The sequence below is a fragment of the Falco punctatus genome (genome assembly GCF_963210335.1).
Source record: "Falco punctatus genome assembly, chromosome: 6".
NCBI lineage: Eukaryota > Metazoa > Chordata > Aves > Falconiformes > Falconidae > Falco > Falco punctatus.
The window spans coordinates 30,622,219-30,649,154 of record NC_137585.1 but is presented as its reverse complement, the minus strand read 5'-3'; the positions used below and the strand labels follow the sequence as shown (position 1 = coordinate 30,649,154).

The following is a 26,936-nucleotide window of genomic DNA, read 5'->3' as shown; positions in this document are numbered from 1 at the left end:
AGAGGATCCTGTGGGGAGGGGGCAGCGGTGGGAGTGAGGAGAGGGAGCAAGGGCAAAGCCCACGCCGCGGGGATGCCCCCCGACTCCGCGGGCGCAGACCTCGCACGTCGGGGAAGGGGGGTGAGTGGCAGCGCTGCCCGTCCCCGCGGCCCAGCGCGGCGGCGGCGAGGGTCTCACCGTGCTTCCCCGTCGCTGCCCGAGGGGCTTGACTTGGGGTCGTGGGCGGGGGGAGAGACATTTGCCACCGGGACGCTATTCCAGCATTATGATAAACACATAAATAGGTAAATAAATTAATAAGACCGTGACCCAGCAACCTCCATCTGCAGCCCACACCCCCACATCCCCCGCCCCGCTTGCGCGTCCCCCCCAGCCCTGAGTAGTTCTAAAACTTACACTGCGCCCAAAGAAGTCCCTGATTTATGGAGTTTACTAATGCTAACTGAATACTGTCTGTCAGGCAGCGCTGAAAGGCTCTCCGCGCTAATACAAGAAAAGGCTTTGTGTTGCTAAGCGATTAGAGCAGATGTAATGAGATTTACCCCAATCCTGCTTTGCCCTTTCCCTATCTTCAGTAAAATTGTGTGTGTGTGTTTTCTTTCTTTCTTTCTTTCTTTCTTTCCTTCGGGAGGGGGCTGAGGGGAAGAGGGAGGGAGGAGGTGGTGAATTTCTGAGCCTGCCTTATACATTGTAGCGAACAACAGCGTAACTTTGCCTTTAGTTTAATGAGTCTGGATATTTACTATTCAGAAATGAGCAAAAAAGAACACCTGTCTACACAAGGAAGAGAAATTTCGCCTTTGTAACAGAATGAAACATTATCCTAATGTTATATTCATAGCTATAAATTACTCGCTACACTTTCTTTGCATACCTTATCTGTACACTCGCAAAAGTGGGTAAATAAGAAAGGAGATGCTGTAAAGGCAGAGCGGATGGAGGCATATAACGGTTATTATTTTCATAACTAAACAGTAGTTCCACGAGCGGTTAAAACAATAAGTGTTTGTGCTGAAGTAATGAGGGATTGCGTGACCCCAGCGTGTCCCGTGTGTCCTCCCTCCCCCCCCCCCCCCCCCGATTAAATCACATATTGATCATTTCAGGGCATGGGGGGAGGAGGCGAAGGGGCACATGTGTGTACACTTCTAAAGCAATGCAGAAAAGACTATACATTGATATGCATACGAATATAGGTCCATGTATGCATATGCGTGTGTGCATATATATAGCTGCACATACATACACACACAGACGAAATTCCGGGGTGCTTCACCAAAGTTTTTCCATCCTCCTTTTTTTTTTTTTTTTTTTTTTTAAAGACAGCGCAACCCTCGCAACTCTATGGCACATTTGTAGCGGAGCGGGCTAGATTTTTTTAACTCCCTACGATGCACTGGCTCTCCCCCGTCTTTGTTGGTTTTTTTTTTTTTTTTTTTTTTTTGTAAGATGCATTTTGCGCTTTGCTTTCCGCTTGGCTTGGTGCACGCAAACTGAATTTGCAAGCGATGTAGGAGCCAGGCGAAAAGGAGAAGGCGAATTCTGGTCACGTCCTTGCTAACTAACAACAAGCAGGCTAGCCAAAAAAAAAAAAAAAAAAAAAAAAAAAGCGGGGGGGACGTCCAATTTCTTTTTGAGTCTTGGTAATTGGGTACTTTTACAGGCAGATCACGCTATTTGGGTAGAATAACAAGCTTAGAAAGACCAGTGTCGCTAAGCTGCCACACATTTCTGCTACTTTATTTATTTATTTAATTGTATCTCCCTTCGCCTCCCGCTTCCCGTCTTCCCCCGCCGGTTGTATTTCCCCGGCCGCTCGCCCCGCAGAGGCAGCGCTGCGTGCCCGGGGGCGGCGGCGCCTTCCCCTGTGTTTTCCTGCCCCGTCGGGTCACAGCCGCCGAGGCCAGGGTCACACCGCCGAAAGGCGGGATGGAGCGCCCTCTCTTTTTGGGACTTGGGCTTTTGGGGGGAATTCTTTAATGTGCAGTGATTTCAGGAAGGACAATGCAATCATTAATCATCCCCTGCCTTTTGATTTGGATACACATTTGCAACACAGAAGGGCAAGAAAACAATGGTGATACCGCTAAATCTTTGCATATTTATATAGAGATAGATAAAGATATATATGTTACATCCATCAGATACAAACACTTCATATGCATCTTAGCTTCGGCATAACATCATTTAACATTTTATCCTTACATTCATCGTTGTCAATGGCAGACAGAAAAAAAAATTGCATGCAGTAGGCAGCCGATCATTTCAATTTAAAAAAGTTTTATTACGAAACTAGTTTGTATAAAACAGGGTTATACAGGACCTTTGTAAGTTTGTAATAAAACAGTAAGAAAAGGCAATGGCACAGGGTTTTTTTTTGTTTGCTTGCTTGTATTTTTTGTGGGGTTGTGGTTTTTTTTTTTTCTTTTTTTTTTTTTTTTTCTCCAAAAGGCAGCATATAAAAACAAATGGCTACCATTTTGTGTTTGGACAATAGCTGCATAAACTTTGTTCACTTTGAACATTGTTTAATAACATTATTAATACATTAACAAAGTTTCTATAAAGTAAGACACGTTGGTGCTAAAGTACATCTGGAGGAAATCCAAGTCCTTTACAAAACCACATACAAAAATGGCAGTTGTAAGGTAACGTCGACTACAAGTCTAAACATGAAGAGGTAATAAGCATTACATATTAAAAAAAGTGTCAAGATATACACATTTTAAACCATTTGTACAAAACCTCTATAAATCTCTCTCTCTTATGTACAAAAATAGCTTAATATATCCCCAAATTGGTTAGGGTAGATACAAATAGATTTTCTTATAATAAAAAAATTCACAAAAAAGATTGGAAGCATTCTATGATGGAAACGGGAGGACAAACTCGGAGCAAGGGGAGGGCGATGCGCGGGGAGCAGGGGAGACGGGGCTCCGGGGTCTTCTTTGAGTACAGCATAGCTGAATTTCAACACCTCCACACACACTGGGGAACCGACTTTGTCCACAGAGCGACGGCCGCCAGTCTCTGAAGGGCCGCGGCGGCGGCGGGGTGCGGAGGGCGGATGCCTGGCTGCCGGGCCCGAGGAAGGGCTCCTCCGCAGGCCGAGGAGCGCAGCGCCCGCCCTCCCCCGCGGCCCGGGGCGGAGGCGGCCCGGCCGGGGCCCCCTCGGCTCCCCCGCGGCCACCTGCTCCGCCGGGGCGCAGTTCTGGGCGGCGCGGCGCAGTGCAAGGGCCGCCCGGGCTCCGGGGCTGGGGGCGGCCGCCCCGACCGCCCCCGCGGCGCGCAGCGCTGTTCCCGCCCGCCGGGAGACGTGCCCGCACCGCCCTCCGACGGCGGCGGAGAGGGAAACGCAACAGGTTCTTTTTCTGAGTGGATTTGTGTCTGTCTTTCTGTCTGTGATATATTTGTGTTTTGCTTTGTTTTTTTTCCCTTTTGCAACTGTCCTGTAACAATAAAAGAGAGAGCAGATCAGAGCCGCGCCGGGAGCAGCGCCGCGCCCGGCTGCCGGAGCCGCTCGTAAGTACCGCGGGACGCGCGGCCCCCGGCTGCGGGGACTCCCCGGCTGCGGGGACACCCCGGCTGCTGTCCCCCCGCGCGGCTGCACCCCACGCCGCCCCGTGTCCGTCCGTCCCCCCGCCCCGGCCCTCCGCGGGCGCGTACCCACCTGCCGCGCGGGCCGCCGGCGTTCAGAACCAGCTGGTGAAGTCGAGCAGCTCCTGCTCCTCGGGGCTGAGCGGGTCGTAGGAGCCCTCGTCGGAGGAGTAGGAGGAGACGGGGGAGCCCGCCATGGAGTTCATGTCGTGGGAGTAGCTGGGCGAGATGGTGGGCGAGAGGACGCCGGCCTGGAAGGCGGCGCTGACGGCGTCGTGCTCGTCGAGCAGCTGCTGCAGGGCGCGGATGTACTCGACGGCGGAGCGGAGCGTCTCCACCTTGCTCATCTTCTTGTTGGCGGCCCCGTTGGGGACGTGCTCCCGCAGGGTGGCGAAGCCCAGGTTCACCAGCTTCACCCGGTTGCGCTCCCGCTCGTTGCGCCGCGCCACGGCCGCCGGCTGCTGCTGCGGCAGGCTGTACCCGAAGCCGCTGAAGTTGAGCCGCCGCTTGCAGCGCATCAGCTCCGGCGAGGCCGAGCGCTGCCGCTTGGCGGCCCGCGGCGCCGAGGGCTTCCCGCCCGGCGAGGGGTGCCCGCCCGCCGGGCTCAGCTGCGGCGGCGGCGCCCCGGGCGGCGGCCCCGGCGGGGCGGCGGCGGCGGCGGCCACCGCGGCGGCGAAGAAGCACGCCGGCTGCAGGAAGGGCGGCTGCCCGGCGCCGCTGGCCATCCTGGCGGGGCTGCCGCTGGCCATGGGCGCGAGGGCGTCCTGCGAGGCGGGGGCGCCCGAGCGGCGGCCGGTGCCCGTCCCCCCACCACCCGAAACAAAACTGGAAAGGAGGTAAAAAAATTATTTTGCCGCGCTCGCTTGAGAGAGAGGGAGAGAGAGAGAGCGCGAGAGGCGGCGGGCAGGGAGGAGCGGCAGCGGCGACCAGCGGGAGCGGGCGGCGGAGCGGGCGGGCGGCCGGGGATGGCGGGCGGCGCTGCCCGCCCCCCTCCCTCTCGCCCTCCGTGCGGCGGCCGCGGGGAGGCTCGTGGCGCTCGCGTGTGCGCAGGCTGCTTTGCAAAGCCCCTTTTGCAAAAAAGTGGCTGGGGATTGTGTCTCTTATAAGGGGCGGACGGGGCTCGCCCCCCCCGTCTCCTACAGACACACACACGCACACACACACACGCACGCACTCTCTCCCCCCGCGCTCCCACACGCACACACACACTCTGCACCTCGCGCCGTCCACGCTCCCGGGCTTTGCCGGCCGCGGGTCGCGCAGCGCCGCCGCCTTTTCAGCGGCGGGGGGTGGCGGGGGAGGGGGGCGCGGGCGCGCACACAGCCGCCCCCCGCGCCCCCCGCACGCACACACGCACACACACACACACCCGCACCCCCCCGCCGGCCCCGGCGCACACGCGCTGACCGCCGCGCGGCCCCGCCTCCCCCCGCCCCCCTCCGCCGGCCCCCCGCGCCCCCGCCCCCGGCCCGCCGCCCCCACCCCTCGCGGGTTTGTTGTTGCAAGTGCGTGCGCCCGGCGCGTGCCGCGCTCCCGGCCCTGAGCAAACACCCGCGCCGGGGCGCCGCGCGGGGCGGCGGCGGCGGGCGCGGCCCGACGGGGCTGGAGGCGGCGCGCGTGGGCCGCCGCGGGGAGGGGGCTGGGGTGGGTGGGTGTCGCGGCTCGGTGTGGGGTGCAGGCGGAAGGGAGAGGGGGTGGCCCTGCCCGGGGAAGGGGGTGCCCGGGCGCCGCTTGCTGCCGTGTCCTCCCGCTCCCCGCGGAGGTGGGGTGCGCGTCGGGGAGCCGCTGCGGCGGGCGGGGGACGGGAGGCTGCCGGGGGAGCCGGGGTGCGGGCGGATGCGGGCAGCCCCGGGAGGTGCGGGGCTTCCTTTGCTCCGGCTGCCGCCGGGGCGCTCGCGGGGCCGGGGGCGGCCTTGGCGGCACCTGCCGGGATTCAGAGGGGATAGCCGCGGCGCGGCAGGTGCCGGCGCGGGGCCGGGGCCACCAGGCCGGTGCGTGCCCACGGGGGAAGCGCCCTTTGCCAGCGCCGGGGTGCGGGTGTGCATGTGCGCTGGCAGCCGGGAAGGGAAACTTCGTCGTGTGCGGCACGGCGACGGGGCCATTTCGTCCTCGTCCCCTGGGAAGCACTGGGATGCCCTGTGCAGCGTCCTCTGCTCACCGCGTGCTGCGAGCCCGAGTTCCCTGCGTGTCCGCGACCCGCCCCCGGGGCCCGCTTCCCCGGGCCCGCTCCCCCCCAGCGGCCGGAGCCGCGCGTGCCGGCCCCGCGGGCGGCCTGACGGCGCTGTTAGCGCGGGACTGCGCGGGGAGCCGGCGCGGGTGCTCGGGGGAGCGCTGCTCAGAGCAGCAGCGTGCGGAGCCTCGGCAGAGGTCACTTGTGGCACCCCTTTGACATGCGGAGTGCCAGGGGACGAGCCTGTCTGGAGGGAAAGGCTGAATCTCTCGGCTGCTTCCAAAGTGGCAGGTCAGGGTGTTGCGGTACGGCCACCGGCACCGGCGGGGAGCAGGTCTGTTTTAGAGGACAACGTAAAGCCTGGGTGTGCTAAGCAGAGCAAGCAGGTGTGGAGCCAGCTCTTCCTCCGCTGCCAGAGCCCATTCCCCAGGTCATGCAGCCTGCTTGCTGGTCCCCAGGGAACTCGCCGAGCCCCTGCTGCCTCCCATGCTACCCTGCAAAGCAGAAGCAGGTCACCGATGCAGGGGAAGTGATCGCTGCTGCCAGGTGAATCCTCACTTGTGGCTCAGGGCCAAATGTGGAAAAGCAGCGCTGAGGTGCTGAGAGCTTCAGGCTGGTGTGGCTTGGTGGTCACACCGACCCTTGGAGCTGCCAGGGCATGGGCAGCCTGGGAGACATGGCCAGGCTCAGCACTGGGGCGTGCTGGTGGTCCTGCTCTTGGCATGAGCAGCAGTGGGGACCCTGGCATGGCCTTCTCACCCTACCCCCCCTACATTTCACATAGCCATGTAGCTGTGCAAGCTTTAACACATTTTCTGCCTTCAGCTCTGTCTGATCTCCACTTCTCTCTACACTTTTCCACTCTGAAAACTCACGTGTGTGTGCTCTCTAACTCCCTAAAAAGAAGCAGAGCCGCAGTATGACAGTCTTGCCGTGGGCGACATTATGGCTCTAGGAAGTCCCTGGCAATCAGCATTCATCCTTGGTGCTCGCACAAGCACTAAAGCATGGGAAGAGGGGACCTGCACTGTCCCTGTTCAGGTTTCAGGGGAAGCGAGTGCAAAAACAGGCCCTGCTTTTCTGCTGGCCTCAATTACGGCAGCCTGGAGCTGTAGAGACCACTTCTCATCTGCCACTGGATCCTTGACCCTGGCTGGACACATGAGTTTAAACAGTGTTAAGCAGCAACGTCATATGGCAGAGCCTTAATGTGCACCTGCTAACTAGTCTTTTAGCAATTTTTAACATGGCAGCTTTTAATGCACATGATGAAAAAGGTGAAGCAGTTCTGTCTGGTCTAACCTCTGTCACATTTATTTCAGGTCCCTCTTCAGTGGTCACTGAGTTTCTTTCTGATTTTTAGCCTATTGTCTCATCACATGTGAAACATACTAAATGATTGCATTGTCTCTTGGGCAGGACAGCCAGACCCAAGCAGGATAAAACATTTGTGGTTATTTTCTGTATAGGGAGCTCTCCCACTTCAGTTCCAAGTCTTCTGAATGGTTTATTCAACATCCCTTTTCTGATGTCAGAATTCTCTGCACTGAAAATAGTTGTTGCATCATCAGCTCCATGTTGTGACATTGCTGGGGTGAAAGAACAGTAACGAACCAGCCCTGTGATTCACATCCTGGTGCTTTGGGAAGCAGCAACAGTAACACCAAAATAATTGCAGTCCTGTAAACTATATATGTATTTAAACAGAGTAGTTCTTCTGGAGCAGCACACTACCAGAACTGATGTGGAAATTCCTGCCCTTTTTCTGCAAAATGGCAAAATGAGACTGGAGTTTCTGGGTTCTTCCTTTTCCAGTCTCAGAGGGCTTTTAAAAAGGCAAAAGACGTGAGGCCCAGAGGTCACCAAGTGTAACTTGCATGTAATTTTGTCTCCGTGGCTCTGTCCCGGCTTGGCTTCCCTGGCTCCGGCACCCGGGGGGGGGGGGTGGTGAGGAGGGAGGGCAGAGCCCAGCACCTCCCTTGCCATCCACTGCTGCTGGGGAACAAACTCACCCCTTGCATTCTCCGAGGTAATGCCAATCTTGCCAGTTCCCCTGTCTGCTCGCTGCTCAGGGTAAGGGGCCTGGGGCTGCCAGATTTATAGATAATAAATACTGTTTCAAGGTCCCCTGCCTCCACCCACTTGTATGCACAGCCCTGCACCTGCACTTCGAAATTCTTAATTCTAACATAATGATAAATAGCCCTTGCCCTTTTCATTGGGTTTTTTTCTTTTTTCTCCCCCCCCCCCCCCCTTTTTTTTTTTTTTTAAAATCTTGAACTGTCATTATTTTATAGTGGCTTTTTTGTCTGCCTAAATTGTAGCCACACTCATGAGGTCTTTTGAAGTCCTTGCCTTTTTTTTTTTTTTTAAAAAACCCCCAACTTTGGTATGCCTTCCCCCCCCAATCCCACCCCTTTTCTTTTTTTAAAGGCCATTTATGTTATGATTAAATGCCGTCTTGGAAAAGCAGAACGAAAGTCGTTAATCTATATAGATCTTCAAAGAATCGATACATTCGGGACTTCTGTAGGATTTGTTACACTCCATTTTGTTACAGTAGGCAGCTCGTCTGGATTTGGGCACATGTGTTTCTCTCCCTCCCCTCGCCCTCCCCCTCCCTTTTCCAGCTTCCCCCCCCCAAGAGTGAAAATAAAGTAAAAGGTCTTTCATGGTAAACAAAACCAGCTTATTCTCCACATAGAACACATGAATAGCTGGAAAAAAAACTTACAATAAATGGTGCATTTTTTTCTCTGCTGGGTATAGCATTCAAGATCAGTCCAGTATTCAAGAAGCAGTCCATTTTTTGCTCAGCAAGAGAGTTTAGAAAAGAAGCGTGGGGTCTATTCAAGGATCTTTTCCCCCTTCACAATTGCTGGGCTTTATGAAACCTATCTTCCATGCCTTGTCAGAGTATTTCTGGGGACCAATTAGTGCTTTGTTGCAAGGCTTCTTTGCTGAATCTTTGAGCAGCAAGAAAAAGCTCTCTTGAGTCTCCCCTTATTTTGACTATTTCAGTCATTACTCAGTGTAATAATTAATATGACAACTGGACGCTGAAGTTTGTATAGAAACACCTCGGCTGCAGGAGAGAGCGTGCAGTGGGTGGTAACAAGCTACAGATCAGACCGAGAAGCCACACACACAAGGAAGGAAAATAAAAAAAAAGGGGGGGGGGGGGGGGGGGGGGGCGATGGGGGGGAGAGAGAGGATAATGAATGAAAAGAAAAAGAGAAAGAATAAAGATAAATAAATAGTTGGCGCAACCTGAAGAAACATAATACAGACTCGGAAGAGAAAAAAAAAGAAAAAAGGCAAGGGGAGGGTGGGGCTGGGGGGGGCGACAGGCGACCTCAGAGAGGTAAACTTATTTTGAAACAGTTTCTTTGTGATCAAAATTTTCCAAACTTTGCTACTTTCAGAAAGCGATTTTCCCCTGATGGCTGTTCCTTCGGGTAAGTAATTTTCAAGGAGCATCTGCCTACACTTTGGCGTACTTGATAAACTTTAACATCTCTTCCTAAGCGTCCCTTTACAGAAAGAAAGACTTTGAGCGTTTAAACCGTGTTCGTGAATAATTGTTGCCCGTCCTGCCCAGGGTGGCGGGAGGCTAGTTCCCGGGACAGCGAGTGGGACGAGTTCTGCTACCGTTGTGCCGTCCCCGAAGAGGAATAAAGCCTGTGCCCCAATGAAGAATTAAAAATGACGTTTGACCAGGGACACTGCTGAATTCTTCTCGAACGGCGTCTTGGGATGAACACTCATCACTTTGCAGACATTTCGTGGGCTGCCAATTAGGGCATAATAAATAATTAGAGGTTTTAAGCATATTAGATACAGCTCATGCTAATGAGCTACATCAGGCCTTGTGCTAACCTAAAGTGACAGTTTGCATATAGGGCTGCAAAAAAAGGGGGGGGGGGGGGGGGGGGAGGGGGGAAGAGAAAAAAAGCAGCAGCCGCGGCAGTCGCCCCCCGGCCCAGCCCCGGCCCGCTCGCCCCTCCGCTGCCCCGGGCCCCGCCGGGCGCTGCCGCCCACCGGCACCGGCGTGCGCGGCGCCCCCGGCCCTGCGCGCCCGCGGAGCGGGGCCCTTCGCCCGCCGGCCCCGTCGGGTGGCCCCATTGTGCGGCCACGCGTCCCGCGTCCGTCACAGCCCCGGGGGATAAATCACACCGGGCTGCCCCCCGCCACTTTTCGGAGAGCTGCATTTCGGAGGCTTGGGGAGTGGTGTTTTCCCGGCGCCTCCGAAGCCGCAGTCCTCTGGCAGGAGGGGTGGGCGAGGGGCTTGGGTGATACCTGCCCGCAGCCTGGGAGGCGGACCCCCCCCCCCCCCGGGGCAGGCGGCGGGGGCAGCCGGGTGTTCCCCCTGCCCAGCTCCTGGCTTCGGCGGGCGCTGCCGTGAGGACACAGTGCCACCTCCCGGGCACGCCGCGCTCCGGAGGGAAGGAGGCGGGGGAAACCCTCTGGGGACGGGATGGGGGGTGCCTGCAGCACCCGGAGACCTCTGGTAAATCCATACACAATAGGGATAAGGGGGACCCCCCTATGCCGTACGCATACACACCCCCACACCCCTACACCCCGAGCTACTCATGAATCCTCATCTGAGAAATTTTCGGGAGCTCCTGGTTTTACTAGGAATGCTCCCTCGGTTGCTTACTGCTCTCTCAAATCCACCGGGACATCCCGAACCAGCAGGGAAGGCAGGGAGCTGCAGGCCAAGGGGAGTCACAGTGTCCTTGCACGGGAAGGGGCATCCCTGCCCAAACCAGAAGCTGCAGCTCTGCAAATACTGGCTGAAGGCAGAGGCAGGAAAGAGCAGCCTGAAAAGCAGCCAAAGTCCGTGGCCCTTTGAACTTGCATCACGCCGGCCAGGGGAACCTGCCAACTTTCAGTGCAAAGAGCCCTCTTAGCTGTGGCTGAGCAGCACAGCCAGGAATGGATCCGTGGTGCATGCGTGTGTGTTTCTGAGGGCGAAAAGGCGTTTTTAGATGGAGGCAACATGGGACATTAGTGCATATCAGCATATGGTTGAAAGCAGTGGGGCTGCGCAGTCCTGCAACCAGAGCTCAGAGCAGGACTAGTAGACCCAAAGTTCAGGTGCTCACTCATGGGCTGGGGAACAACTCACATGGGGCAACTTGAAACCCGAGTAGGAAATTCCAGTTATCAATGTCACTGCAGAGGGACAAACCCGTGCCTGGTATGCTGAACTAGTACTTTGAAGAGGACTGGGAAGCTCCAGCAGTTTGGACTCTGAAATGGTCCAAGGTAACCAGTACTGATGCAATTGTGTGTTCATATTGTAATGGCACTGGACAGACACACACACATAGACACAAACACCTTTGCTCCAGTACAAGAGAATTTGGGAATTCCACTTGGCAAGGAGGAGCTTTACTTCCCCCAGCCAGTGCTACCAGGCAACTTCTGACAGCGCTAGCTGATGAAACAGTGAACAGGTGGCAATACACTGGTGATATTATTACATTATGTAGCAAATAAGAGTAAGAGAGAAAGTTGCAATATTTATGAGAAAAGCAGGGGGCAGGAGGAGGCAGATAATTACGAGGATTTGGCATGAGCAACATTTTGCATACCCAATACTTCACTTTGCCTTGCCATTACTGTCAGGATAGAGTGAACAGAGGGTGTAATGCATAAGGAAAGGGATGCAAGAAAGGAAAAAAAATGCTAATGCTTGTAAAAGCCAGAGAAGGAAAAGAGATAGATCAAAGATTAAAGAAAAGAAAAGGAAAAAAGAAAGAGGAAGGCACAAACAAATGACAGAAAAAATACTTTGTGATGTCACTGTTATTTTGGCCAGCTGTAGCATATATTTAAATTTTCTAAAATCTAGTTGAAAAATATACCAGGTAGAGAGGCATGGTGTATGGGGAAAGTAAATAAGACCAGTAGCTGTGGAGACTTTCTTGTCACTGTCTTGTCCTGCACAGAACTACTATAATCAGTGATGTCACCAACGTTATCTCCCTGGTTGTTTTTGCAATGTGGCCTTTAATGTCCCTATCATGGATAGGACTGTGCCTGGTGCTGCACAAACATAGAGCACAAAATACTGCCTACAGCAGTGAACTTATTGGCTGAGCCATTCAAAGCTACTAGTTTTTATTCTGCTGACTATTACTAAACTTAATTTCCTTTTCCGCTACTGCTCCATGTCTCCTTGCCCTGACCTGCTGCCATAGTGTCAGCAGGGCCCAGTGTGTTATGTGTGCATTGCATTTGGCTGCCTACCTTGACCTGCCAGCTTGTACTACCAGCTTGCCAATCACTTCAGAAAATAACTTTCTACCCTTGTGTGCAGCCACCGGATGCACAAATAAGCAACTCTTCCAAAAAAGTTCTGTATTTGTGCCCAAAGCACCGAGTTACTTCGGATGCACAGTATACAGTTGATAATTTCAGTGGGCTGGACTCCACAGTCACGGGTTGAACATGGGTTCAGGCTGAGATCCCTGAAAGTGGTTCCAACTCAGTCTCCCTACTATAAGTCTGATCAGATTTAGCAGCAATTTGATTTCATATGTACCAGTAATTCATGGTAAGTCTTTGTTAATATCTACCAATCTGAGTTTGCACTGGTGCAGGCAGTAGAGCTTCCCTCAAGGCTAAAATAACTATAAAGAAATGTTTTCTCTATTTCACAGAATTTATTGTAATCACAAAAATTTAGCAAGATTACTTGCCTTGACGTAGTTTGTCTCAGTAGACTTCATCTTTCCATATAGCAAGATAGATACTTGACCATTTTTTTTCCCACCTGCCCTCTAGTATTGGGCTACAGCTTTCCATTATTCCCTCAAACCCTTTGGTGACTCTTTCTAAACTGAATCTGAGCTCTTTTATACCAATCCTTTACCAACCTTTTCTGAAATCTTGTATGTCCCCCACCCTGTTTCCCTTGTAGCTCTCCATAGCTGACACAATATACAAGCACACATACATCTTCTGTAGTTCTTTTGCATCCTCCTGCCCTCTAGCTCGGATTTATTCTTCCCTGCTCCTTTTCTTCCTTTACCTTCTTCCCTTTCTCCATGTCCAGACTCATATCACGGTGTGAGGTTCACGTAGCTAACTCCTGTCTCACACTTCCTTTACACTGGGTCTCTCTCTCCAATGTCTGGTGTGTGGAGAGATGTCACCTGCTCTCTGACCTCTTGGATGCAGCCCAAAAGGCCCTATTGAAGGCAAAAGGCTGTGCCACAGCCTTCACTGGCTTGTGTTTGGCATCCAAAGATCAGATCAGATCCTAGGGAACATCTGATCTCTGGTCACGTGGAGTGAGCCCTGAGGCAAAACCCACCTGACGCTGAACAGGCATCCAGCGATGGGAATGGACAAGAGGGGAGGCTGAGCTGAAGACGACATGTTGACGTGCAAAAAAGAAAACAGCGGCTGGTGTTGATCAGGAGGAGGAAGGCTGTTAATTCAAAGCATGCTGCTCATCTACGTTGGGCGCAGATAGAAACAATATGTTGGTGAGCCACTGTGTGCTGGAGTGGGATCCGCAAGGGCTGGCTAGTGTGGAGCGGCTTGTCCATGTGCCAGGCGTGGGTGGGGGCGTGTAGGGAGAACGCCCCCTTGGCAGGGTGTCCAGGGGAGGGAGCTGGGGAAGGGGGGGAAGGGGATGGCTTTGCCTCACTTGCTCCACTTTAAATAGCTTTGCACAGTGCTCTGGCCACTCTAGTAGGGTCAGAAGGCTTCACCTGCAGCAGTGAAGGGTCCTCCCTGCGTGGGTGTCACTGTCTCCGCAACATGGATGCACAGCACTGCAAAACAAATGGCGACCCTTTCCAGGTAAGTGACGGGGTCTGTGCTTGCTGCCTCCCTCCTGCCCTCCGCCACGCTTGCAAATCTTGTCCCCCACTCTCTGAGAGGCTGTGTAACCCAGGATGGGAGGAAACATGCCTGTCTCAGTGCTTTGTGGTGCCTAGGTGCTGCCGTTCTCCCTCTTGGCAGACAGCATACTTCTCTGTTATTAATTGTGCTTACAAAAGTGCAGTGAGAATGAAATTAACATTGCAACAGTATCCTTGCGTATATGGCAAAGGGTAGCAGCAGCAGCAAAGACCAGCAGCTAATCAGAGGTGTTAAACCTGTGTGATAAAAGCAAGCTGTCTTCCTTCTGTTAAGGGAAGGCAGCTGAACTTAATGTACTCTTCTGGGGGAGCTGTTTGTTAAATTCTGGAGCTCTGACATCCGTCTTTTTTAATGTTTACTGACTGACTTCATAACCTTTGCTTTGGGAAATACAGGAAAGTCCTGAAGCCCGTGCCTTTTGATTACAGGCACTGTACTTACTGCAGGGGCAAATGATGTAACCTGAGGCCACAATGGTTAATTATTAGGACCAAATTCTGTATGTACCTGTCCTATGCGATGCTGATGAAGCCAGAGACAAGCTGCAGAAGATGTGCAAAAATGGGCTTCAGGTACTGCAGGCCTTTCTAAGAGTGGAGCAGCGGAGAAAGCCTGGTTTCCTACTGCTTTGTGTGCTGAGGCTGAACTCCCACAACAATTCTCTAGGGTCTCACCTTGCTACTTTTGCAAGTTGTGTAATTGCTTGCTCCTAATGACATCTATGGGAGCTGAGCATCTAAATGCCTTAAGAAATCTGTCCTGGAAACTAGTTTTATTTTCAGAAGTAACTTAGGAATCTTACTTCATTTGAAATACCTCCCCAAGTCCTTTTTTTTTTTTTTCCCCTACTATTTTGTGTATCTTATAAATCTGGAATTTACAACACAGAGGTTAAATTTTTCTCTCACTGAAACTGCAAGAAGATCTTACTCTGGCTTCAATAGTGCTGGAATTCACTTTCCAGGGCTTTATCTAACCAGCTGAGGAGTGGATTAGAAGGCTGACAGGTCTGTGTTATTGACCTCCAATACTGTCACATGTGTCAGAAAGGCAATATCAGTCTGTGTGTGAAGTGGTTAAAGATGCAGATTTGCATTGTGCTCAGGTAAACCCATCTTTGTACCTATACATAATTATCTTTAATATTGTACTAGATCCAGGGATGGATGTTCATATTCATTAACTGGTTATTATTCTACCTTCTGGGAAAAAAAAAAGAGTTGGAAGAAAATTAGAGCTTAATTTATTTCACACCACATTTGTAAATCACATATACATATCATATAGGCAATGTTTCAATGACAATGAAACAATTTGTTCAACTCTTAATCAGAATCACCGTAGTAACAGAACAGTAGAACTACCTCAGTGTTGCAATTCCTCTCTGTGTTGCAAACCAAGTAATTAGAATTAGAATTCAGAATGAATAAACTGTGATCAACAGAACTATGCACAGGTACTAGAAAAAGCTCAGCAATAAATGTGAGTGGTTGTGTGTATGTTGATGTGTATTGTGATGATGTGATATTACCTCCAGTGTATATGTTGATGTATATTGTCTCCAGTGTGTATTGATGCATATTGCCTTCATATATACTGCTGAGGACTGGGTACCAGGAAAACAATCATTTCGCTCTTCTTTCCCCTTGCAATGAAAGCTGTCATCTCTGCGGACAGACTCAGGCATGAACTAAAATTTATACAGAGATGTTCCAGTGAACTGAGTACATATGCAGATGTACAAGAAGTTAAGCAAGTATCGCTCTGTTTGCAGGATTAGTGCCTACTCCCTACTGCACTGCGTCTTACTTTTAAGCACCAACATAAATCAATTTACAAGAGTGGGAAAATGAGTGAGTACAGATCAAAAGTGGCTGATGTCAACACATCAAGGCTAGTGACCAATAAGAATCTATTTGGGTTGGAAAGTAGGTTTGTAAGTAATTTGGGGTAATCTCATGGTATAAAGAGATCAATTAACATTAGAATTACCTTGTAGGACTTGAACCATGCATTATATCCCCTGCAGGTCTCCAAACTACAAATTCTTCCTTTGTCATGCAGATTCAAGTCAACCTGCCATAGAAGTTGGTCCTCACAACATGCCTTGGCAAGAGTATTTTAAATACATAACTGCATGACTTTTAAATCAGTTTCAGTGCAGACCATGAAAACCAAATTCTCAGTCTGTCAGGCAGACCTTGATGTAGCACAGTTCTGTCCTTGAGATTAGTTTTGGTTGTGGTGGGGGAAAACAGAAGGGCAAAGCAATGCATGGATGGTATTGCAAATAACAGTTTGGGTTACACTACCATAAAATGTCTGGACTACTAACATTTGGTTTGCCTTTTGACAGGCTGCTGTCATTGTTTTCCCTTGTGGTTGCTTGAGGTGTGAATGGGTTTAATTTACACCAGCTGCCACATGGCTCCTGACTGCTTTTCTTATTGGTCTCCACCATATAAGAGCTGGGCTGGCTTTTGGGCTGTGTGAGGATTTGGGAGGTACAGAGATGTTGTGGGAAGTAGCATGGTCATTAGTTCCACTGGTGAAAAAAAAAACAAACAACACCAACACCAACACCCCCCCCCCCCCCCCCAAAACCACAGTACCTCTACTACAGCTTGCACTAGAGGTTCCCTATAAAGGTGGAAAACATTTGGATAACTTTTGCAACCTCTAGTAATAAAGCCAGATAGAAAAATCTGGTGTTAGTCTCTTCTGAGGTTAGCAGGACCCCAAAGACAGCCTGAAGAATTGGCAATTATTTATCTTGCAGAAGGTGGCAGTTCCTTATAATGCTGCCTCAGAAAATGAAATTCCACCAAGAACTTTATGGCTTCAGGGCAGCTGCATTTGCTTATTAATTTATCTGCTACAAAGGCTGTCTTTTTAAGGACAATATTTGGGAACAGCGACTTTGACTTGTATGTTAAGTTAAGCAATAGCTGTAATGAGGACAGGCTCTGACTAAAAATACAGATCTTCATGAAGAAAAAATGAATGGATACCTTGAGTCAAGTTTTGACCCTGGACTTGTACCTGACTGTGTTGCAGATGTCTGGTGTGATCTGTGAAACACCAACCGGGAGCAATTTGCCCGAGGCCAGTAGATGTTAAAAAAAACCCAGAAAATAAGGCATTAATGTGACTTCCAAAAGTTTGTGATGGTTGTGCATCAAATTTACTCTGACATCAGAACATTTAAATGATTCTGGAAATCTCAGCAAGCATGTAAGTGCTGTGTCAGGTACCCAGATAATTTTGAAAATCTGGCCCCACTCCAGGGCTGTTTCCTGTTTCTGAAGTGGTGAAATAGCTCTTCCCTACTTAACAGGCGTTTTGTGAAAAGAAACACATGTACTGACACATACTAAGAATTACATTCTGGTAATGAGAACCATGAAAATAATTAAAATAACCATTCTTCTTGCTTGGGAATACTGGAAAATGCCTTCTGGAATTTGCAGAGCAGAAAATCAATAAGAGAAAGGGAACAAAGAAATGAAAACACATCTTGCTCTGAGTCTTTACTCACTGTGGGATTTAGGGAAGATCTAAATGTTTGCTCCAATATTCCCACCCCTCCCCCCCCCCCCCCCCCCCCTTTTTTTTTTTTTAGATTTGTGGGGTGGGTTTGTTCGTTTGCTGTGGTATTATTTTGTTTTTACACCAACTTTCATATCCCTTTTATGAATACCACCTTACCTGGGGCTACCTGGAAGGTACAAGCAGAACTGAAGGGAAACATAGATCCTCACCTGCATCTGTGCACAGAGCTCATCTACACAGCTCTGCTTAAATCCTGAGTGTTAATGAAGAGAAGCCTGAGGGAAGGTCTTTGCACTGCAGCTGAAACCGAAGTGCAGAAATGTTTCCAGTCATCCCTGAGCCTGATACACTTGAGAGGTGAAGCAAGGCAGAGATGATACTAGACCATTGTCATGTCCTTTTTGACTACCTACTCTTATTTCTGACAGCAACAGTTGCCTTGATTCCTACTTAAAGCAACTTTATACTCTCTTTACATGGCTGATGCCTTGTAAAAGGTAAGTGGAGCAAAGCAAAACTGACTCCTATGGTGAATGTAAATTTTTTTTGTTTGCTTTCTTTTCTTTCAGGAATCTATGTACATTGAAGAGTCCTCAAATAAAAATGGTGTGATTTCTTTGATTTTCTCTCTGAAAGAAGAAGTTGGGGCATTGGCTAAAGTTCTGCGCACATTTGAGGTAAATATTTTCCTTCAGGAGACATGACCAGGTCTTTACAGTTTTGCACTGCAGCAACATTTGCTCAGGGTATTTGTGGTCATGTTTGTGATTCAATTTCATTGCCATAATGGGGGAAAGCAACACGCATTTCTTTTCTGGGATTAAAATCCTTTAAAGTCTTGGAGCAGAAGTAGTCTTTTATAGTTAAAATTTGTTTTCAAACTTTTAAATTAAAACCTCTACTTTTAACTGATATGAGGTGGAAAAAAATGCATTTTCTCCATTTAGGAAGGAAATACTCCACTATAACTGCTCAAGTGAGAGGTAGAAGTGAGTTGGGCCATAACCTGAGACTGACATCTGAGTATGTAGATGTATATGTGTATAATATATAGAAAGGCAAATATAACCTGCATAAGCTATGTGACTCATAGTGCACATGTTGCATGAAACATTTCTGTTGGGGGCAGCTATCACCCTCTTAGCCCCTGTACACCTCAGCAAATCTGATACAAATAAGCCCACCATCTCCTACCAGTGGTACTTCTGCAGAGGGGTTAGAGGGTACCTACACAACAGCATCAAAATGACAGCACTTTATTTACACCAAAAAGGGACTCAGCAACTTGTGTTGACTAATTTGAAAAACTTTTGGGAAAGCAAGGACCTTTTTACCTTTCAGGACATTGTGTGCCTATTTATTCTTGCAGAAATATTTCCCAGATGTCGTGGATCCTGTTTAAAAAGCACAAAATCCTTGCAATTCAGGGTGGTTGTGTTGCAACACAAACAACTGCGTACTCTATGCTCCCAAGTAAATACGCTGTTATATTGGGTTTGTGACATGTTTTTTTTTCTTTTTTAGAACATCATCATATAATAGTTGTGCCTGAAAGCAGCTTTTTCTATAGAACTCTGTAAAAAGTTGTGGCCTGCATACTTTCCATTAGTAAATTGAACTGACTAGGAAATGAAAAGTTTGTGTGCTATTACTACAAATGAAAAATGGTTATGAGTTACAGGACATATTTGATTCATTAAGATGAAGGGAAATTCATACCAATGACAGCAGAGCTAGCTTAAATCTGTGAACTGACCACTGTAATGCAGTCCTGCAAAATGTCTGTATGTCAGTGGCGTGCATGTTTGTAAGTGAATTAGGGAGTCTGTTGATATTTTCTGGTTAAATATGTTGCTGTTTACTAACCAAGTTGCTGTCAGCTGTAAAGGAAAATCTGCAGGGGAACTAGTATAGGAAGGAGAGTAACCGCCACTTCTTGGATGTGACTTTTATTACCTGAAAGCAGGTACCTAAACTAGACAGGCTCAGTCATGGTTTTCTCCAGTTACCCTGATGGCAAATGAGGGGATGGGGCTTAGCTGGCCCATGTCTGCACTGGTGGCTGGGTGGTTTCTCCTCTCAATGAAGCCAATTCTTTCTGTGCAAACATGCGGTCTCCCCCAGCATGAAGGCTTGACAAGGGACCTGGCATAGGTGTACTTATATCAGTTTTGCATGCTGTCGGCAATGTAGTAGGGAAATGGATGGGTGTCTGGAGGAAAGGGATGTAATAGTACAAGCCTGACCTGCAGCTTCAGTTCCTTAGAGCTGTCACTAGTGAATTCATGAGTGTTGGGGTGTGTAAACCAGAGCAGACCTTGGGCTGTTCTAACTCAGCACAAAGGACTTTGCCCCGTGTAAAGTGGTGTAGGACACACGCATGCATGATGCGATAACCTCCACCTTTCCCCACCTGGGCCATAACCATGGTGCCTCAGAGACACAGACTTTGTGCTCAGTGACATCTGCAGCAGAGATGGGGAAGGTGGTGATATGTAGGTGAAGAGTGGGGACAAGGAGGAAGACCTCGTGAGGAATTTTTATTCTTGTACCCCTTACTGCTCAATAAAATCAACTGAGAGATGCAGGTTACCTACAGGAGTTAGTTCAGACTCTCTGTTGGTGGGCTCCTCTGGGCAGGGAGACCTCTCAGCTTGTCCCCAGGGTTTCTGTTGCTGGCTTGGTACTGACCCAGGGAAATGCACTAAGTTTGCCTCAGAGGGGCGGCACAGGGAGGAGATGTGGGGACAGCTGCTCTGGCCGTTATTGCCTCACACAACCACATGAAATAGGAAAAAGAAAAACACAAAAGCCACAAAATATGATCAGATTGTTCCCTGGAGCGGAACGGCCTTGCAGCTGTCAACTCCCATGAGGGCCAGACCTTGGGGTGTCTGGAGCCCCTCTGATCCTTGATGAGGCTGGGGGATGCCCAGGCTGTTGGGGTCTCTCTGGGCAGTTGCATGTGGGAATGCAGGCAGAGAGCACAGCTCAACCCTTTCCTCCTCCCAGCTTGTGCTTTGGAGTGATCAAGGGACTGTGCCTCCAGCACTGGCTTTGAGGTTTTTGCCTCTCTAGCCAACCTATAAAACTATCCTGGAGATGAAGGGGAGAGGAGGAGGGGTGAGCGAGCTGAAAATGTGAAAGTCTTGAAAATAAATCCTCTCTCAAAACAGGGAAGAAAACGTGGAAGCAAGAGTCAGACTGAGAAATAGGGAATTGAAGGGAAGCCTAAAGAAAGGAGAGATCTCATGATGCCATCAGCAGCCAGGCTGCCTTTCTGTAAAGGAGGTGTCTGTGTGGACCTGGGGAGATTCATCCTCTCCTTGCTTTAAGAACTGGAGAAAAAAATATCTGTTACTCCAGGAGGGCTATTCAGTCACTCCTGTGTCTGTGCCTGGGCAGAGCAGTTCCTCACTCCCAGATTCACATCCTGCCCACACCCTACTTCTGTCCTGGGATGAAACTTGGCTAGGAATTACCCCCCAACACAGTTTGATCTCCATGGGAAACAAGAGCTCAAAGGGAGCTGCGCTGTGCTCCAGCCTCACCCTGCATCTGGATAACAGGAGGTCCAGGACTGCTCATTCACCAAGCACCAAAGCTGCTCCCCAGTCCAGATGTAATGTAGACTCACCTAGGAAGCAGACTTCCTAGGGAGGGAAGTAGTGCCCAAACTCAGCACAGATGAACTGAGTAATTCATGATGACATTCATGATAAATGAAGTCCCCATTGTGGGCCAGGATGGACTGAAGGTAGGAGAGCCTTATATCCAGGTAGGTGAGTGCACAAGCCGGTAGCTACCAAGAGAGAGCTCACGGCACAGAATTACATCCTGTAACTGAGACACCAAGTGTAAGAGGATTTCAATGTGTTTTGGGGAAACATTAATGTTTGTCCTACTCAGATATCCCTCAGGGTTGCTCATGCAGTTGTCAGAGTGCTGCATGCTTGCATATTTGTTTTTTTGCTCAAAGACCCAAACTCTTTTCTGTTCATGTCCCAGTTGCACACAGATATGTGGCTACAGTGACAACTGCTGTTTTTCCTGTGTAGCTTGAAGGCTTTTTTTTCTGAGTAGTCTCCTTTATGTACTCAGCTCCTTCTATCTGCTGTCTTTATGTCTAAAATGTGCTTGATTATATTCACTTTTTTCTTATGTTTACTTTTGGTTTATATTCTAATACATTTCAGTGATGGGCCAATGCACAATGTCCAAAAAGAGCAAGCAGTCTGTATGGAAGAAGGACTGGACCCTCACAAGGACAGGCACATATTTAAAGAAAAGCTACATGACTCTTTAAGCTGAAAGCATTTCTGCCTCTAAAAGCAAACCCATACTATGTCTATGGAAGGGTTCAATGTCCACTTCGGGTAGGAGGAGAGTTCTTTCCCAGCTTCACACAAAAATAAGCAGCACTCAGGAATACACCCCCAAACACCAGACCTCAGCAGGCTCTTAAGCTCTTCTGACCCCTGGCTCTTGTCCCTGCTCTGTTTTGCAAATCCTTGCCTGGCTGCATCTATCTGCCCTTTCTGGACTGCTCTGTACTCAGGGTGCCTTATGCCACTGCTGACAATACAGTCTCTGCAGTCCCTTCTCCACCTTCCCTGTGGAGAGGCAGTTTCTGCAGGGCCATAATCACGCTCTGACATGTATTGTAATGTAATGGCAGCTCAATTATGCCCAGCAATAAGCAGGTTGTTAAAAATGAATCCATTTTGCTTCCACACTAGCTGCTCTGTGTGTTTATTGGAACGTGGTAAAGATTCAATTTCTGCTTATCAAACCAAATTTTTTTGCTCCTGAAAAGCCTATTTGTCCATAATCTTTATCTGTTCTAGTAAGCATACAGCTTCCTTATGAGTTCTGCTTGGGCAACACCTCTGTCCTGACTGCAGGCTTGAGGGTGGCTGTAGAGACAGCATAAACCCACCAGCAGAGTCTTTACGCCAACTTCATTTTAATAGGACCCACTGTACACTAAGGCAGTGCTTGGTGCAGGCATATGCTGTTTGCTTGTCTCATGCTATTACAGAAGATGATAGCTGGGAAGCCAAAACTCGAGTAAATACCTTGGTCTGAAAGAGAACATTACACATATGTAAAATATCATGCTTAAAATCAAGAAGACAGAATAGTCATTGTGGAATTGTGGGGGTTTTTGATTCACTGGACACATAAAAAAAGTTACAGAGTGTAAGTTCAGGTCAGAAAAAGACAGAAATATTCCAGGTTTTTTATCAAAACCAAAGAAGCAAAGCAGAACATTTTGGGTTAACCCAAGCGTTACACTTGATGGGAATGTTTATTTTTCTCTGTAGTGATAGAAGCCTATTGAAACAGGCATCACTTTTTTTAAACAACAGCAAAGTACATTCTGAAACAAAAAAAGTGGGGAAAAAAATTTGTCCCCCCCTCAAATGCTGTCATTTCCAAAGTTAAATTCATCATTACAAATATCAGAACTAAACTTTTCAATATGTAAAAAGGATAGCACTCAGTTATGATTGAAATTTTTCCACATGAATTTGTGAATAGATTAATCTCCTCTGAAGTTCTTTTCCTGATGGATTTACAAGTAGTAGGAGACCTATCAGCTGCAGTATATGGCAAACGTAAAGTTGGTATATATTACAAGTTTGCTCAAATCATTCTCAGAGAGGAGCCTTCCATCTTCTCTTCACTGTTGCGACCTTCTCAAATACAGAGCAGGACTTCAGTACAAGGTCCAGCATCAGTGGCTTACTTATAGTGTGTAGGGTTCTAGCTCAAAAACAATCCCATCAATTTGCACTGAGTAGTACTCTGGCTTCCAGAGTAAGTTACTGCTCTGTGGGACCAAGTTGCTGCTCCATGGGAGGACTGGATGGGAGTAACAGGCTGTGCTACATGAGACCCTGCATTTTCAGAGCCAGCCAAAATGACTGTGCTCTTTTTCTGTTTAGGAGCTTACTGTATTTAACAGAAGTTCAAAGTAACTGTTATCTTTTTGTCCCTTGGGAAGGTATTGGCTCTGCAGTGTTTTGGGTTGTTTCCAAATGAGGAGAAGCGAGCAGTCACTTTGGCCAGGGGGTGTGTTGGAGGTGCCTGCAGCGATAGGTGAACCGCCCAGGCATACCTCTGCCAAGAGACTTGTTTTTGTCATCATAGTATGGATATGCACAGCTGCAATCATTTTACTATACCTGAACTCACTGTCCCAAGTCCATGTCCTTGGTCTGAGCTCTCCTCTTTCCGGGGCCAGGAGAGCAGGACTCCTTGATCTAGTAAACCAACATGAGTTTAAAGAGAGACATGCCCTCTTGCTAGGTGCTTGCACAGTGCAACATGTTGTCACATATGCTTTTTGGTTTGTCCTGCTCCATGTTTTGTGGCTAGATTGTGCTGAATGCTTTGTACTAAAATTCGAGGTTGGAGGAGAAGTGCAGAGTGATGGACCCAGGGGATACTCCAGCGCCAGCTTTCCTCTGGAGCTGTTTGCTGGCAGAGGCCAGCTCTGGGTCCCTTTGCCTCGGTGAGCTTGTCATGTGAGGAATACCCTAGCATATGTGAAGGAGAAGATGAGGAAGGTCTGTCTTCAGCTGAGAAGCAGGCCCTTGGACAGTAAAGCTGAACCAGATGACTGCCTTTGCCTTTACCTTAGGAAACCATGGCTGACGACGTGGCTGTAACATCCTAATTTCCCCCAACCTGTGAAAATGGGGCACTGGGTTTCTACTTGTGTTTCTGAAAGCATTCTCCTTCAGGAAGCCCTCAACTAGCCCATGGCAAAAAGAACATGTCACTTTTTTTTTTTTGTGTGTGTGTGTGTGTGAGGAATGTGCAAGTAAATCCTTGTGTATTTCAAGTTGGGAGAACACAAGTTCTCGCTAAAGATTGATTAGCAGCACTGTAATAGTTCTTCATCTGGTAGCAATGTGGGATCTCCTGGTGAAGCCAAACTTACTTAACAATAACAGTCACGAAAACAAGCTGCAGATGGATTTCACAGCTGTACTTAATTTTAGCAGCCATATACAGGAGTATTTAGTAACATGTAAACAGAAGGGCATATGAATGCCACGGGAAGTAGTAGCCCATAACAGTTCCAGAACGTATCTATCCCCACTGAAAGCTCCCCCTTGCAGCTATGAAAACACAACTTTTCCAATGATCAGGCCATTAAAGTCTCCGAGGGGACTAAATTCTCTTGGCAGTGATGTCTACAAGACTGCCAACATAGTGTAACACCAGGCTGGTTTGATCCTGCTGTGTGGGGCAGCTGCAGTGCAGGAGATGCTCAGTCAGGATGGCATAACTGGAATAACCTGGAGAAGAGGCTGGAGCTGCTTCACGGCCTCTGTGAGCAAGCGAAGGCTGGGATCCAGCACTGTGTGGTAAGGCAGGCAGGGAGGTGGGCAATCGTCTCCTGTGTCCGTCATTGCCTCGGTTGTAAACCGATACCTGTATCTCTAACCCCTGTCATTCAAAAACCATGATGTACACAAAACGGACCTAGTTCTAACTTGTTTTTTGAGCTCTGAGAACATGTCTGGAGACTTCTTTCTCTAATGGGGAGTGATAGAGATACAGTTAACTTGAATATTCAAATAACGGAAGCTGAGGTCTTTCACCCCCAGGAATGGAGGTTTTAAGAAAAAAACCAAGAAATTCAGAGTGACTTCTGCTGACTTCAAGGGATATGGCACTACTGTACCCCTGTGATCTCCATCAGGTATTACAACTAATGCTACCCTTAGTCCTCAAGGCAAAATCCATTCTGAATTGTTAATACTTGCTAAGAAGTATATTAGAAGTGGTCTAGTACGCTGCTTTGAAATAAATGCAGGGTGAACAGCTACCCCTCCTCTACCAACACAGAAGGAGACCAGAAGTTATGTAGTTGTATGATAGGATGTGTCCACATAGGAGAGACTCAACCTCTGTGCAGGTCATAAACCTGAGGAGAAGTAGGGAAGCACCAACCTGCTGCAAGTTCTTTGCAACTGCAACGGATAAGGGGATGAATTCAGCAAAGGCATGTTTAAACTCAAGCCGTGGGCTCAGCTGATTCCTACCAGCTGTAAAATAGGGAAGGCAGAAGAGACCAATGTTCAAGTGTGTATCCAGCCTCAAACATCTGACAGCCCAGACATTCCAAAACCAGTTAGTTTAGGAGTTGGGTTCTATCGATAAAAAATAGCTCAGAAATCATGAAGTCCCATTGAAAAAAATACAGAACTTTTGTTAGCTGTCTTTTGAGAGCATACATTGTCAAGATTTCAATCTCTACTAAAAAAGGGGGATTGAAAACTGCTCAAATTAAACAATTAACCCCCCAAAGCCCCTGGTTTCCTTTCTCAGGTAACCGTTTTTCTTGAGAACTTTGAGCTTTAAATAAAGCATTGACCACTGTGAGAAACCTGATGCAATTGCAAGAGCTGGCAGTACTGAGGATACAAGAAAGTTTTGAACGGTGTGACACTATGAAGCTTAGACACTAGATGGAGCAGTCGGACAAGAATGAAATAGAGATTTGTAAAGCAACTCCAGTAACAGCCACTGTAAATATTTTGAAATCAGGGACTTAGTAGCAAGACGCAGCATATGAGAGCATGTTTCTCCAGGAGGTGGATGTATGCTGCTGAATTCTTGCTTTGAAAACAGTCACCAGAAGGGTTCTCCCTTCAGCTTCTCTGCTGTGAGGTCCTGAAACTTTGGCACAAAGAGGCAACAGCTTGGCTCTTGCGTGTTGCTGAGCCACAGCCACCCCTCAAAGAAACAGTAAACCAGCTTCACACTCTGTGAGAAGCTGTTCTGCTTATCTCAGGTCTAAGAAAGGAGGTGACTCTCTCCACAAGCTTCTTTCTCCCTATCTTCTTTTTTCTTTTCCCCTTCCTATTTTCTCTTAGATTGTGGCAATGCTTTGGGAGGCATTGCTGCTCCCACTGCCTTAAGCATGTCGTGCCCTCCCTGCAGCCTGTCTCTTGGTTCCCAGCCCATCGTTCCCACCATTTCTGGGCAGTGCTGTTTGTGCAGCTGCTTGCTAAGCCAGGCTGGAGAGCTGTTACAGCACGAAAGTCAACTGGCCAAAAAAAAAAAAAAAAAGGATATGGTTGAGGTACCTGTGTGATCTCAGACAAGTCTGGCATGTCCAGGAGAGGGATGCTGGGGCAGGGATGAAGACTTGTGGGTGGGGGAGGGAAGCAGGGGATAATGGCCACTGAAGAGATGTCCTGTTATCGCAGCCTCTGCAAGATGTAGAAAGCCCAGTCAGGGCCCAGGACCCCATTTCCTGGGGTGAATCTACACAAAGAAAGGGTACAACACCCCAACATACCAGTGCAAGGTGCAAGTAAAGCAGCACCTAAGCATGCCTGAGCTGAGCCTTTGACAGGGGAGGTTTAACAGCCACTCTCCGCCTCTGCAAGTGGCTACGCAGAGCAGCCGCAGGGCCCTGGGCTCCAGGTGCCAGCCCCATGTCACCACACTGCTCTCGGTGACAGGGCCAAAGGGGCTGGCAGCCCCCCGCGCCTGCTGCGTGTCAAAAACCTCCCAGCCCGAGTCAACTGAACTGGCCGCTCCAGGCTGCCCCACCTCCCAGCGCCTCACCGAGCGGAGGGTACAATGTGTGGTCTGTTTGTGAAATGGGGCTTTGGAGGCCTAAAACAAATTGTCCTTGGGGCCCAGGACAGTGGCGGCCATTCTCTCCCCCAGACAGCCCTGTGAGGACAGTATCTTTCAA

At 49.2% G+C, this 26,936-nt stretch overlaps 2 protein-coding genes across 2 annotated transcripts in view; one reads left to right on the top strand and one right to left on the bottom strand.

Moving 5' to 3' along the window:
- Positions 1–3,330: 3,330 nt before the first annotated feature.
- Positions 3,331–4,459, bottom strand: ASCL1 (achaete-scute family bHLH transcription factor 1). Its single transcript, XM_080394020.1, has 2 exons — positions 3,671–4,459; positions 3,331–3,449 (listed from the first exon to the last, which is right to left on the bottom strand). The coding sequence occupies exon 1, from the start codon at positions 4,344–4,346 to the stop codon at positions 3,693–3,695; it is 654 nt and encodes a 217-aa protein (XP_080250146.1). The 5' UTR covers positions 4,347–4,459; the 3' UTR covers positions 3,331–3,449; positions 3,671–3,692.
- A 974-nt stretch (positions 4,460–5,433) lies between these two features.
- The window catches only part of PAH (phenylalanine hydroxylase), a gene marked incomplete at its 5' end in the record, with an annotated part of 51,584 nt that continues 30,081 nt past the window's right edge, over positions 5,434–26,936 (top strand). The window contains 3 exons of the mRNA XM_080391622.1: positions 5,434–6,072; positions 13,451–13,591; positions 17,776–17,883. Coding sequence (XP_080247748.1) covers positions 5,434–6,072; positions 13,451–13,591; positions 17,776–17,883 — 888 coding nt within the window. The remainder of the gene's footprint in view (positions 6,073–13,450; positions 13,592–17,775; positions 17,884–26,936) is intronic.

Bases quoted from the DNA above. Each gene is read 5' to 3' on its own strand.
- ASCL1 (XM_080394020.1), bottom strand. From the start codon at position 4,346: ATGGCCAGCGGCAGCCCCGCCAGGATGGCCAGCGGCGCCGGGCAGCCG.